We start from the raw sequence: 12,374 nt of genomic DNA, 5'->3' as shown, positions 1-12,374 counted from the left end.
TGCGGTTCCGCTGTGGGAAAAGCAATCTTTACCTGCCAGCTCCCTGCACTTGGGGGTTTGAAGGGGCATTTTTTCCAATGCATACCCTGAGCTGGGAGATGCCCCTTTGCCAGCCCTGCAGACGGTCTCAGACCTGCTCCCTGCCTGCACATCACAACCTGCAGCACCGTTTGCTGTTCCATGAGTAACAGGAGCCCGACGAGTCTGAATTGGTGGTCCTGAGAGGTGCCGAGAGGGGTGCTGGCTGCTTGGCAGGGGCTGTGAACAGAGGCTTGCCAGCTCGCGGTGCCCGGCGCAACAGGAGGGTGCAGAGCATCCCTTTGCCCTAATGCTAGAAATCCTGTGGCCCCGAGCAAAGGAGAAAACATAGGAGAGCACTGCAAGCCCTGGGTCTGGGTGTGCCAGAGCACACCTAGGCTCTCGTGAGCACACCAGCTCTCCTCACTCTGCTTTCACACCCTCCCCCTCCCCTTCAGCTAGGTCACTTCCCACACCCTCCTTGCTCAGAGAGTCTGGCCACTCTCATTACCTGTAATTTTCTGCCTTTCAGACTAAACGTGATGTGTGATAGCTGCTGCCTCAGAACAAAGCCTTGTTCACCTTCTGGGCAGAAACCGTGGCTGGGGCAGAAGCAGCAAGTGGGTTTGTGTCCCAGCCCACCAGGGATGCTCTTGGCTGGAGGGCTCCTTCGTGCCAGCCTCCTTTCCCCAGCCTTCAGCTCCTTTTGTTGTAAAGGGGGTTTGCAGAGAACAATGGAAAAAAAGTCATGTTTTGGTACACTCTGTAAGCCTGTAGCTCTGGTCTGACCAGTACGTTATGCTAGCCCCAGGACACGTTGTACGTGACACCGTTGCACCAAGTGACTCCTGCTCATGGGGGGAAATCACGTCACCCACTGTAAACCGGCGGCTGTACCGTGACCCTGGGCTGAACGTGTGTGTCTCCTGTGACATGCACGCTGGGCTCGGGGCATCGGTGGCCTGTGGGGCTGGATTAAAGGCTCTTCAACTCACCAGCAGTCCTAGTTTTTAGATGAGTGTACGTACCGTATCCGAGGAGACGGGATTGCCCATTGATCTAGAGCCTCGGGCGCCTTTCTGCTGTCAGCTACTGAAGCTGAACGGCTCTGGGAGCATCTCCCGAAAAGCCCACGCTCTCGTGGCAATCTCCTCTGCTGCTTCAGAGGCTGAGCCCAACCCAAGGTGCTTTCCCCTGGGATGGAGGGAGCTGCGGTAGGGCTGGCTCTGCTCAGACCGAGCAGACGCGGTTACATGAGGCTTGGAAATCATCTTTTTGTGCCCCAACCCTCCTCTGCTGAGTGCTGTTGACCGTGTTTTGGGTGTCTGCTCTCTGACTGAGACTGCTTGGGCAGGAGGGCCCCGGCTTCTCTAATCTGCTGTCCCCCTCCCCTGCCTCCCCAGGTACGAAAGGCTTGGAGTGCTCACCCTCCACCCCCACCATGAACTCCTACTTCTACAAGTTCATGATCAACCTGCTCAAGCGCTTCAGCAGCGAACGGAAACTCCTGGAGACCAGAGGAGCCTTCATCATCAGGTACGAGCACACCACCAGCCTCACGGAAACCCCTGAGCACCCCCAGGCAGGTTGGGATGGGGATGATAGGGTCAAGGAGCCCAAACACTGAGCTTTCTTGGAGCCAAAACCATTCCTACAAGCCTCTCTCGCTCCCCAGCAGATGGTTTCGGAGCAAATAGGACTTGCCTTTCACATGTTGAGGCACCATATTTCTCGCTCCCATCCCCGGAGGCAAAGTAGCTCCTTATTAAATAGCGTTGTCAGAGCCCGTTGCATTAAGAAACAACTAGACCAGCCAGAGCATGAAGACAGGCTTGGGCTCGGGCTGCCAAGTGGAGTGAATCCCTCCGCCTGGCTCCATGAAATGCTCACCCAGTGAAAGCCTCGTCTCCCAAAGCCACGCGTTTTGATGATCAGTGTTTGGTAGGTTTTGCTTTGGCTTTCTAAGAAGCAAAGACGGAGGCTGGAAAGCCAAGTGTCGTGGCAGCTGGCAGGGCATCGTCCTTAATGCAGTGAAATCTGGGACAAGGGACACAGGTTCCTCGGCTCGCTGGGAAATAATGGGCTTAACGCTGGAGGCCAGGGGAGAAGTCAGTGAGGAGGTTGGTGGGAGGAGGGGGGAGGATTTTTCTCCCTCGCTTTCAAGGACATGGCATCCGAATGAACACAAGGAGAGCGAGAAACCCAAACCACGCTCCCGTGGGAGAAGAGAGCTGCCTCTCTGAAAGCAGAGGGGTGCACAAAGTACTGACAGGGAGGGGGGGGTGTCCCATCACTGCGATCGGAAAATAAAGTGTGCCGAGCTCTCCAAACCTGCTCAGCCAGGCTGGATGTTCAGTTGTACCTGCTAGGGCAGCAGTTTGTGCCTGAGTCTTTGGGTGGCCTGAGAGCCCGACAAAAAGTTGTTGCCGGATTCATCCTGTGAGCGTTTTAACATCGAGGTGGAGTTTGGCGGGTTGCAAAATAAGGTGAAACGTGGGCAGGGCAGGGTTGCGGCCGCTGTTTGGACTGCAGGGCAAGGATTTCAGAGCTTTCCCCCCACTTACATCAGATTTTATTGTAATACATCGCATTTCCCTCTCCAAAAAAAATCCAGCTGAGCATATGTTTTGTTGCTTCTGACAGGAGTCTGGCAATGTTGGGTTTAATCATATGGGCATCTAAGAGTAGGGCAGAGGCAATATCCCACTCGTGTCCCCTCTCTTCTACCTGGTCTGAGCAGCCCTGGGCAGGGGAAGCAGCCCTACTCCTTGTTAAAGGAGCAGGGCGATTAGAGCAGTAGTGAGCTGGGCCAGGGTCCCCTTTAAAAGTTCTCCAGTATTGCAGCCACCTCAGATTTTTCCCTCCAGCTCTGGCAGGATGAGCCTTGGCTGGTGGGGTCAGCTTTCCCAGCAGGCAGCCAACGGCGCGGCTCGCGGCAGCACAGCAAGCCGGGGCTTTTGACAGTGACTCATGCCCCAAAAAATCGGGTCAAGCAGAAAAAAACCCACCATATATATATATAAAATTCTGTCCTTTGTCAAGTCACGTTGTGACTCACGTGGGGTAGGGGCAGGTCTGGAGCCAAAGTGGTGGTTCTGGGAGGGGTGAGGCATGCCCTCAGGTACTGATGATTAACTCTGAAACCTACTGATGGTGGCTGAGGTGCTGGTGTTAACTACATCTCAGTTGCCTCCTGAAAAAGCAAGATGGGAACAGGGCGGGAAAACTTTTACAGGACTCTCTGGAAAAGATTGATCTCTTGCCGGAGAGACCCATGAACGTGGGAGCCTCGCGGTGCTATTTTTAGCCACTTTTCAAATTGAAGCCGTATGCGCATTCCCACGTTCCATCCCTCCCCTGTCCACAAGCTAGCTCAGCTGTTTCGCACAGCGGGGTGAGAAGCCAACCTCGTGTTTGACTTGGGAGGTGCTGGCGATGCTTCATCCCCGGCTGGAGAGCATGAAAGAGCATGCTTGAGAGACCAGGGCGGTGTTAAAGCACAGTCCTTTCCCACTGCTGGCACAAGCCCTTTGCTCCCATCATCATCCCCTCCCCTCCGGGACCGCCGCTGCCCTTTCCGCTGCTGGCCAGCCCAGGAATGGCAAAGCAGGGCAGGAAAATAGACCTGTTAAGTTTAGGCAATGATTTCCAGCCAAAGGATGAGCGCTCAGGGTAAAGGGAAACGGAGGACAGGATCTTTATTAAAGCACAGTGATTTTCCCCGTCACATTGCCAGTGGGCAAGTTCGAAGGTCCACGAGATCAGGCGGAGGGTCTGCGGTTAAAGGTAGTTTATTTTCTAACCCAGCTGGGGCTTGTTGGTGTCCGGTTGCTGACTGTGAAAGGACTTTAGTCTCTCTCCTGATGTGTCCTCGGTGTCCCGGAGCAGAGGTTATGGCACATGTGTCACGGGAGCGTGGTTTGCACAGCCAGTTCTGCAGGAGCCCGCGGAGGTAGGACCATCTCTGGCTTTGTGGGGACAGGTGGTCCCAGAGCTGTGCAGAGTTGCTCCGGTGCCTAAATGGGTGGGAGAAGCACCCACAGCCCTCACGGGCAGAGGCGGGGGCTGTGATGGGTGGTCTCACCATTAGTCCCAAGCTTGGTATCTGGTTTGCCAGAGAAGACAGGGTGGAGCTAAATGGAAACACAAACTACTTTTAAAATAACAGGCAAACAGCTCCCAAAGCTTCTGTCATCCGTTGGGAAGAGCCCAGATCATTTCTTCTCCCTCGTGTGGGACCACCAGGCCACGGGATAACCCAGCACATGGTCTGTCTGCCACAGCGCATCCACGAGGTGCCCTTCTTGGTCTGCCACCTTCCCTGCTGGGATCCCGCATGGCATTGCCAGATCAAAACATGGTGTGATGCGTCCTCCGTGCCACCACCCAAGGGGACCTCACGGAGCGAACCTATGGCTGCGACAGAGCTTATGTGCTGGGCTGAGCCCCAGCAGGAGAAGGGAAGCATCCAGGAAAAGGCTCTTCAAAGCTGGTTAGATGCCTCACAAATACCTGGGAGAGGGACCCTCCTTGTGAAGGGATGTGCTGAAGGAGCTCCAGGGGTGTGAATCACCCGGAGTCCTCTGGAGCACACTGGGATGGCCACCTGCCCATCTCCATCTCCAGTGGGAAAGCTGTTTCACGCCATCCACCCGGGCTGAGGAACTGGAGAGATGGCAAACCTGCTCCCATGGTTTCTTCCAAGGATTTTTTTTGACTTGGCATGTTTTCTGCATCCCAGCAGACAAGGTTTTCCTTTGGGGTCAGTCCCTCTCACCGTCACTTGTGACATGTTTTAGGCTAGAAGCCAGTAAAGTTATTCCACCTTTGAAACTCAGACTCCAAAGCGCTGCCTTCTCCTTTTGAGCCGGGCATGTTTGCACTCCAAGATGGCTCCCAAAGGATTGTTGGAGGCAGGAGCATCAGCCGCCGCTCGTGTTACCTCTCACCTTGATGAGCAGCCCCGAGACCTTCCAGCCTTCTCGCTAATTGGGAGCTATCTGCCCTAGCTGGCACGTAGCCATCCTGGACTCAACAGAGCCCTTAAGCAAGAAACAAATATTCACATTCAGCTGCTGGCCTCCCGACAATGGCTTGGAGCAGCAGAAAAATGCGGAGGAGCTTCCAAAGCATCACATGGCTCCTTGGAGCAGCACGGCTGTCCTCGGGGCAGGAACCCTGCGGAGGGAAAGCTGCTCGGCCGGTCAGGAGGCAGGCAGCGGAGCGGCACCGAGGTTTTCAGCCTGCACTGAGATTTACAGGCTGGATTTAACGCTTGCTTGTTGGTACCGGCGCTGTGGGATGGGAGGATTAAATCAAAGGCTAAGCCCTACCCCATGGACATCAGCGTTGCTGCTCGGAGCAGTTTGAGGATAGGGCTGGCTGCCCTAGGAGTTTTGCTGCCCTTGGAAAGAGCCGTCTTCTCTGCTCTCATCCCTCCCCCGGCCCCTGTGCTGTCCCCAGGGTCTGTCTGAGCTCTGGGAGCCGGTTTGTCTCGCTAAGCCGAGCCTAGCACCAAAACAGATGGCTTTTTGCTGCTCTGAGTTGAAGCAGCTCAGACATTGGTGGTTGATGTACCTTGCCAGGATGAGAAATGAACCCTCTGAGGTACGGGATGTGCTCGAGTGGCCGTAGACATCCCCGTGTGCCTTGTGTGCAGATGCTTTGAAGTGTGAGGCTTAATTTTTAAGCCCAGAGAGGCCATTTTCTCGGCAAGCAGTGGCACCCAGGGGTGCGAGAGGACGCCTGAGTCAGCGCTTTGCTCCCCAGGCAGGGACCGGTGCGCAGGACTTGTCTCAGCTTGTTTTATGGAGCCATTAAATAAAGCTCCCTGCTGCCTAGCACCTTCTCATGAGGCATTTTCTGAGGTTAAGCTGCATGGAAGGGGCCCTGGGGCAACTTTTCAGCCAGACCCCAGCCATTCACCCAGCAGGGCTTGGCCATTCGACTGGGGGTGGTCCTTGGCTTTTTGGGAGGATGCTTGAACCCCATGAGGGACGGCCAGGAGAGTGGGCTGGTTCTCCATCCTTTCTGGAAGACGTAGGCTGAAGCAGATAAAGTTATTCGGCTAATTTGTGGCATTAAGCCGGGGAGCTGGAAAATCCCGAGTCTTGTGATGGGGCCGTGGGTTTATGACTCCTGCAGATGGGAAGAGTTCACCTGGCTGCAAATCCTGCCTTTTCCTTGAGGTCTCCGAGTCCTGCCGGGGTGACGCCAGCAGAGAGCTGGATAGCAGAGGGCAGAGCTGGGAACAAACACTGGCACGTTGGACACATGAAGGGCTCTATGGTGATGCCCTTGGCATGGAGCTGGGGAGGCTGGTCCCCTCTTGTTTTGGGCAGGAGGGGACTTTGCTGCCTCTGAGAGAGACTGGAATTGACCCTGTAACACCCCTTTCTCCCCAGAAAGTAGGGAAAAAGTGGGCTTGAACCTGGGATGGGGAGTTGGGGGGGTCTGGGGAGCGGAATGCCGGCATGTCCCGTGGAGTGCAGACATCCGATGCTCTTGGCAGGCAGGCAGCGAGGAGCATGTTAAATCGCTTTTTGCTCGGCTTGCCTGGCGTTCCCAGGGCTGTGCTCGCTGTCTGGGAGTGGGAAGGGAAGGGAAAGGCGGCCCGCCAGCATCCCAGTGGGGAGGGAGTGGGATGGGGGTCTAGCTGCAGGCTCAGATAATACGGGATACGTCGGGGACCCTGTGCAGAACTGGTGGGCGACTGCGCTGGTGGTAAGGGGATGCCGAAGCTCCCTGGGGTCGTTGGTGCAAGCTCCGGCTCTGTTTTGCCCCCATCCTGCTGTGATGCACTGTCCCCCTGACCCATCCCGGACCCCCACCCCATCCTTAACCTCATCCTTTCTCCTGCCTTGCTCTCCCACCTCCCAGCCCATCACCTGCCCATGGCCAGGGGATGCTCAAGAGCTGGGGCCAATCAAAATCCTCCTCGAAGGCCTGGATGCTCTCAAGCTCCCCTGGACACCAGGTTTGCTTGCCCAATCATCTCTTTACATCCCAATGAGCTGGATATTCCCAGGGCTGGGATGCGGGATCCCCTCCTGCTCCTCCTTGCTTTGGCTGTGCCAGTGTATCCGTGCCCCCTCCAGCTCCCCAGCGCCAAACCCGTGCCCCAAAAGTCCCTCTGCCCCGCCAGCAAGTGACTTGGGACTGGGGACACACACACACACGTGTGTGTCACCTCTTCCTCTCTCCCACCCTCCGTGCTGCTGCATTGCAGAACAAAACCTGCGTTTGTTTTCACGGGAACCGTTCGGCTTGTACTCGGCAAAGTGCAGAGAGGAAAAAAAAAAAGGAGGGAAAAAAAAAATGCAGCCCCTTTGATAAACTGTGATATGAACTCGGGTAAAATCCAAACAGCTGTGAGCGCGACAAGGGAAGCTTCTGTGTCGGGAGGCAGCGAGCCTGCGAAAATACACTGCTCTGCCTGCCAGGAGGCTCGCTGGCCGCTTGCCCTTCTGCGTTAATGAACTGTGTGCTCTCCACCCCCCCTCGTGCCTCGCAGAAAGGAGGAACCGGAGAAAGCTTTTTATTTCTGTTTTTTCCGCCCGTTTGCAAAGCAGAAAGCGGGGCTTGCTCCCACCCAAACCCCCTGTCTGGGTATGGGGTGATGGAGCATCCCCGGCTCTGCACTGAGGTCTGTGAGCTGCTCATCTCCGGCTCATCTGCGCTTCCCTTTAACCCCTGTCTGCTCCCCAAAACCTCCTCTCCCCAGCGCTGCTGCCACCCGGCCGTGAGAAACCCTGTGTCTGGAAATTGGGCGCGGTGCTTTAGTGGATTGGTGGCAACCAGGCTCTGCTTTCAGGCACCTCCTTCTGTCCAAGCCGTGCTGGGTGAACACCCTCTGTGATGCTCTCGGGGTTTTCACATGAGTTCGGGGTGTAAGCCAGCAACCCCCCTGTACCTCCGAACCTCCCCCACTCTCAAATCACCTTATACATCATGCAGTGGGCTCCATGAGCCCAAGGGAGCATGTGCTTAAGGAGGTTTTAATTCCCTGAGTCTATGGGGCATCCTGCTGGCCTCTCCGATACTCCACAGCCCCACAGAGCGGGAGCTGGAGGGGTAAAACCCAATTTCCCCCAGGCTAGAGGTTGGATTTAGGGTTGCAATGCGCTGGGAGTCATCAGCAGCGTGACCTTCGCATGGAGGAGCCTGAGGATTATCCCTGCTGGGATAGCGGGAGCTGGGGCTGGACCCCACCCGGAAGGGCCAGAGATGCCGCCACTGAGTTGTGGGAACTGGAGGAGCTGAGGGAGGATCAACCGCTGGGAATGAGCTTGCAGTCCTACCCGCCAAAGCTGCTTCAGGACCGGCTGCACTCGAAGCTGCCTGGAAGGATTTGATGGCTTTTCCTGTAGAAAAATGGGAACCACATGTGAGCGGCAGCACTGGAGTGGGCTGGGACTAGTTCGGGTCAGCGAAAGGGTGGAGGAGAGGAAAAGGAAGTGTGCGTAGGGGAGGAAAATCCTCCCAAAATGGCCAGGTTCCTTCAAAGGGCAGGTCTCCATGGGGGGATATTTGCTCCTTCCCAACACTGTCCCTGGGATCCCAGCAGGAGAGCTCCAGAAAAGCAGGCTGGGGAAGTGGGGAGCTGGGAAAAAGTGTGCTGAACAATGGGGGAGAGGAGCCCGCAGCTCCTGTGCTTGCTAACCATCGCATTCCCCAGAGCAGGGCTTCAGCGTGCTCGGCTTCCAAGGTGTCTCCCCAGTTTCCTTGCCCAGCTGATGGTGTGGGGAGGCTGCAGTCGGTGCAGGCAGGGGAGGTGGTTTTGGCCATCAGCTGCTAAATTAACCCACCTGATTCTATCCAGTGGGGCTTGGGGGTTCTGGTGGGGTTCTTTTGCTCTGCAAGTGTGACATCTCCATTTATTCCTCTCTAGGGAGGGAAAAGCCCAGACAGGGAGGCTGGGAGAGGCTGAATAATGGTGTTTCCACCTCAGTCTCTTGCTGAGGGCTCTTGCTGAGGATTATCCTCAAGGCACAAGGCATGCTCGGTTACAAACCTGAAGGCAGGGCTGAGTGTTTTGCCTCCTGCTGCTCTCATCAAGGGTTTTTTTTCCATTCCTGGCTGCTTTCGAGCATCTCGCAGCATCACTCCACCGGCAGCGGGCACGCAGCCCTCCCTCCGCGCCGCCCACCGATTGCAGGCACAAGCAGCGGGCGGGCGAATGTGCTCCAGCACTTCCCACAGTCCCACTTGGCCACAGGTTTCCATCAAAGGTGGATGCTGGAGGATGGATGCTGCCCAGGGAAGAGCACACCCCGGCTGCAGGCTCTATAGCTCCTGGGGTCTGGCCGTTCCCAGGATGGGATGTCCTGGGATAAGATGTCCCAGGATGGGACATTTTCAACTCTCCCCTGAAAGCGTGGAGCGTTGGAGCTCCTTCCTTCGTTGCCTGAGCTGCTCTTGGTGCTCAGCTGCACCTGGAGCAGGTCCCTTGTGGGACTGGGTGCTCTGAGGGTGCTGACATGGCAGGGAGTATTCAGCTGCTCTCCTCTCACACGTCTGTGGGCCTTGGAGGGTTCATGGAATGAGGCTTCTCAGGCTGATCCCTTCTTGGGATCCCTCCAGGTATACCGGCTCCGAAGGCAGGGCGGGCATTGGGATCCACCCCAAAAGCAGCGAGAGGCAGCAGGCGTGGAGGAGAGCCTGGCAGTGAAGCCAAAATAACATCTGGGGCAGCTAAACCACAGCATAAATGGGACTTTTTTTTTAGCTGACTCTTGAGTCCGGAGTGTAGCCGGGCTCGCCGGGATACTGCCAGGCACTTCCTTCCCCGGGCTCTAGGATGTGCTGGAGTGCCCCCACTCCTGCTCCTTCAATCCCTTCTCCCAAAATCACACGAGGATTAGCACTGTCTGGAGTATCTGCACATGGATTTGAGCCAGTCGAGCAAAATACAGCCAGTTTGCTCAAGTAAAGGGAGGGAAAAGTCTGCAGCAGGTCCGAGCTGAGGTGTTGGCAGGAGAACGAGGCAGCTTCACCTCCCACCCCACAGCACAGTCATTCCCCAAACCGACGGTCCCTGCCTGCTGCCACCCAATGGATACTGCCACCCCCTTCCAGTCCCATTTTTCTTTCCTTCTGGAAAGATTCACCATCAGAAATGCAGTGTATTCTCTTCCCTACTCCACCCCCGAGCTGGTCCCTCCACTTTCAGAGGTCTAGGGATGCCAAAACCCCCCAAATTTGCCTTCCCTACAGCGGGGATGCAAAGGCTCATCCATCTGTAGGACAGCAACCTGCTCCTCGGCTGTGCTTTTAGGAGCAAAAGCACTTTTATCTCTTCACCTTAAAGCAGAGCGATGGGGAAGGATGGGGAAGGGCGAGCGCAGCGACCATGGCTCCCGTCTCTGGAAGCTGTGCACACCCTGAACCGGATCAGCCTCTCCTGGCTCCTGTTGTCACAGCTTTGCGCCTGCTCCTTTAACCTATTTTATTTGCAGCAAAGAGAAATTATAGGGGGAGAAATAAGGCGCTTGTCAGTTTTCTTGAAAATTAGGCCACAGCTGTCAGCCTGAAAGGGAAGCGTACGTCTCAAAGGAAGGATGTGCTGCTGCTCTGCGTGTCTCCCCCCCTCCCCAGCCAGCCCCTACCCTTCCTCGCTTTCAAAACAGAGGATGCTTGCCTGAAAACATCACTGCCCGGTGTAAGTCCCCTCTCTGGGGTCAGGCTGTGGAGGGCTCGGTGGTGCGTGAGTCGTTCCTCTCAGCCGGGGAGGTGGGCTGGAGCCAGTTTCGGCCATGCCAGGGACATGCTGCCTGTACCTCCTGCCTGGGGCTTGAACCCCAAGAGTCCTGGGCAGCAGGACTCGCGTCGGCCATCCAGTTTGCCGTAGAGTCATTGGCATACTTAAAAGTCGGAAAAGAAATGCTTTTGGGCGGGGGGTATTTTTTGCTTTCCTGGAGGGTTTGGAGAAAAAGAGCTGCCTGTTTTCCAGGTGCGGCTCCTGTAGGTGCTCAGACGTTCCTACATCTCTGCGGGTCCTCAGTGACTGTGCACTGGCGGGCAGGATAGCTTTATCCACGCGGCACCGTAAGGTTTCCTTGAGGGAACTCCCAGGACAGTAACTTGGGCAGCTGGAGGCTGTATGTGCGTCCAGTGGGCGTCACCTTGGAGGAGCTGTCACATTCATCTGTGCTACACCCAGGAGTTGGGCGATGCCTCGGGCTGAGTGGGCCATTAAGTTTCCCAATTAATTTATCCTGAGCCAGAGGATATTAGCGGTTGGTGCTGGAGATAATTAAAAGAAGAAACCGAAGAAGTTTGAAGAAACTTCTATAGAAACTCTTCCTTCTCCTTGGTACAGTCCTGTTCCCGGTCTGGTTCAGTATGGAGCTGTGGGTATGTCACTGAGCATATAAGCTGTTGCCTACCTGCTTTATAAACTGAAGGTGACCCCTTTGAAGGGCCCTGTTCCCCAGGCAGCTGTAATCCAGGATGAGAACAAGGCTGGATTTGTCACGAGTCAAGGTGGACGTGCTTTGGTGGGCAGCGGGGAACCCGAGGGCTGCGGCTCTGCAGGACCGAGATGCTGTTTCACCAGTGGAAGCTGGTCTGAAGCACTAACGAACATTTGTTCTGTGCTCCTTTCGGGGATCCCCTTCGGTTGTTTCAGGGGTCCCTGGGGATCACCTTACAGAGGAGATGGCCCCAGCCCGGTGCCGAGCTGGCACCACGGCTCCTTCAGCAGTTGCCGCACTGTAGGCTTCTCCCGAGCAGACGCTCCGTGGGAGGGTTTTCTTGTTTGCGGTGAAACACTCTGCACCTTTCCCTTTTCATGCAGAGGTATCGCAGGGCTTGTCTCCAGCTTCCCGAGATCCACACATCTCCCTTGATCCGCACATCTCCGGGCTGCGGCTTTCACTGAGTTCCCCAGGGGAACTTGATAACCATCAGGAGAAACTGGGGCTGGCGAGGTTGAAAAGAAAGGTCAGGCGTTGTCGCACGTTAGACTAGGGCTGCCCCAAACGCCCTCGCCCTTCCTGCTGGCGGGCTCCCGCTGATCCGATGCTCCCATTCCTGGCTGACCTGACAACTCCAAGAGCAGGACCTGAATGTCAGCACGTGAAGAAAAGTCCAAAAGCCAAATGAAGGAGGAGACATGATTCCTGCTTTTGCTCATGTTGTCTTCCTGGCTCGAGCAGGCTCTTTGCTCGCCTGGGGTGAGCTGTGATGCCTCCCGGCTCCAGAGCCGCCCTTCCCAAAGACTTGTCCGTGCTCTCCAGGGCTTTCCTCAGCAGGGTTGCGCTTTATAGCTTCCCATGTCAGATGCTGATGATTTGCCATGTATCTCACTCCGTCTCAGTGCCTGCAAGCCCATCTCCAGGAGACAGACCCCTCTG

General features: G+C 56.0%; 1 protein-coding gene across 1 annotated transcript in view; it reads left to right on the top strand.

Moving 5' to 3' along the window:
* VAC14 (Vac14 homolog (S. cerevisiae)) overlaps positions 1–12,374 on the top strand; it is a gene marked incomplete at its 5' end in the record, with an annotated part of 32,379 nt that overhangs the window by 9,121 nt on the left and 10,884 nt on the right. Inside the window, one exon of the mRNA XM_010161137.1 lies at positions 1,422–1,554. Within this exon, the coding sequence (XP_010159439.1) occupies positions 1,422–1,554 (133 nt within the window). The remainder of the gene's footprint in view (positions 1–1,421; positions 1,555–12,374) is intronic.

Source organism: Eurypyga helias, unplaced genomic scaffold, assembly GCF_000690775.1.
Source record: "Eurypyga helias isolate BGI_N326 unplaced genomic scaffold, ASM69077v1 scaffold15351, whole genome shotgun sequence".
NCBI classification, from domain to species: Eukaryota; Metazoa; Chordata; class Aves; order Eurypygiformes; family Eurypygidae; genus Eurypyga; species Eurypyga helias.
Note: the sequence above shows the minus strand (reverse complement) of the source record. Positions and strands in the feature narration are given on the sequence as shown.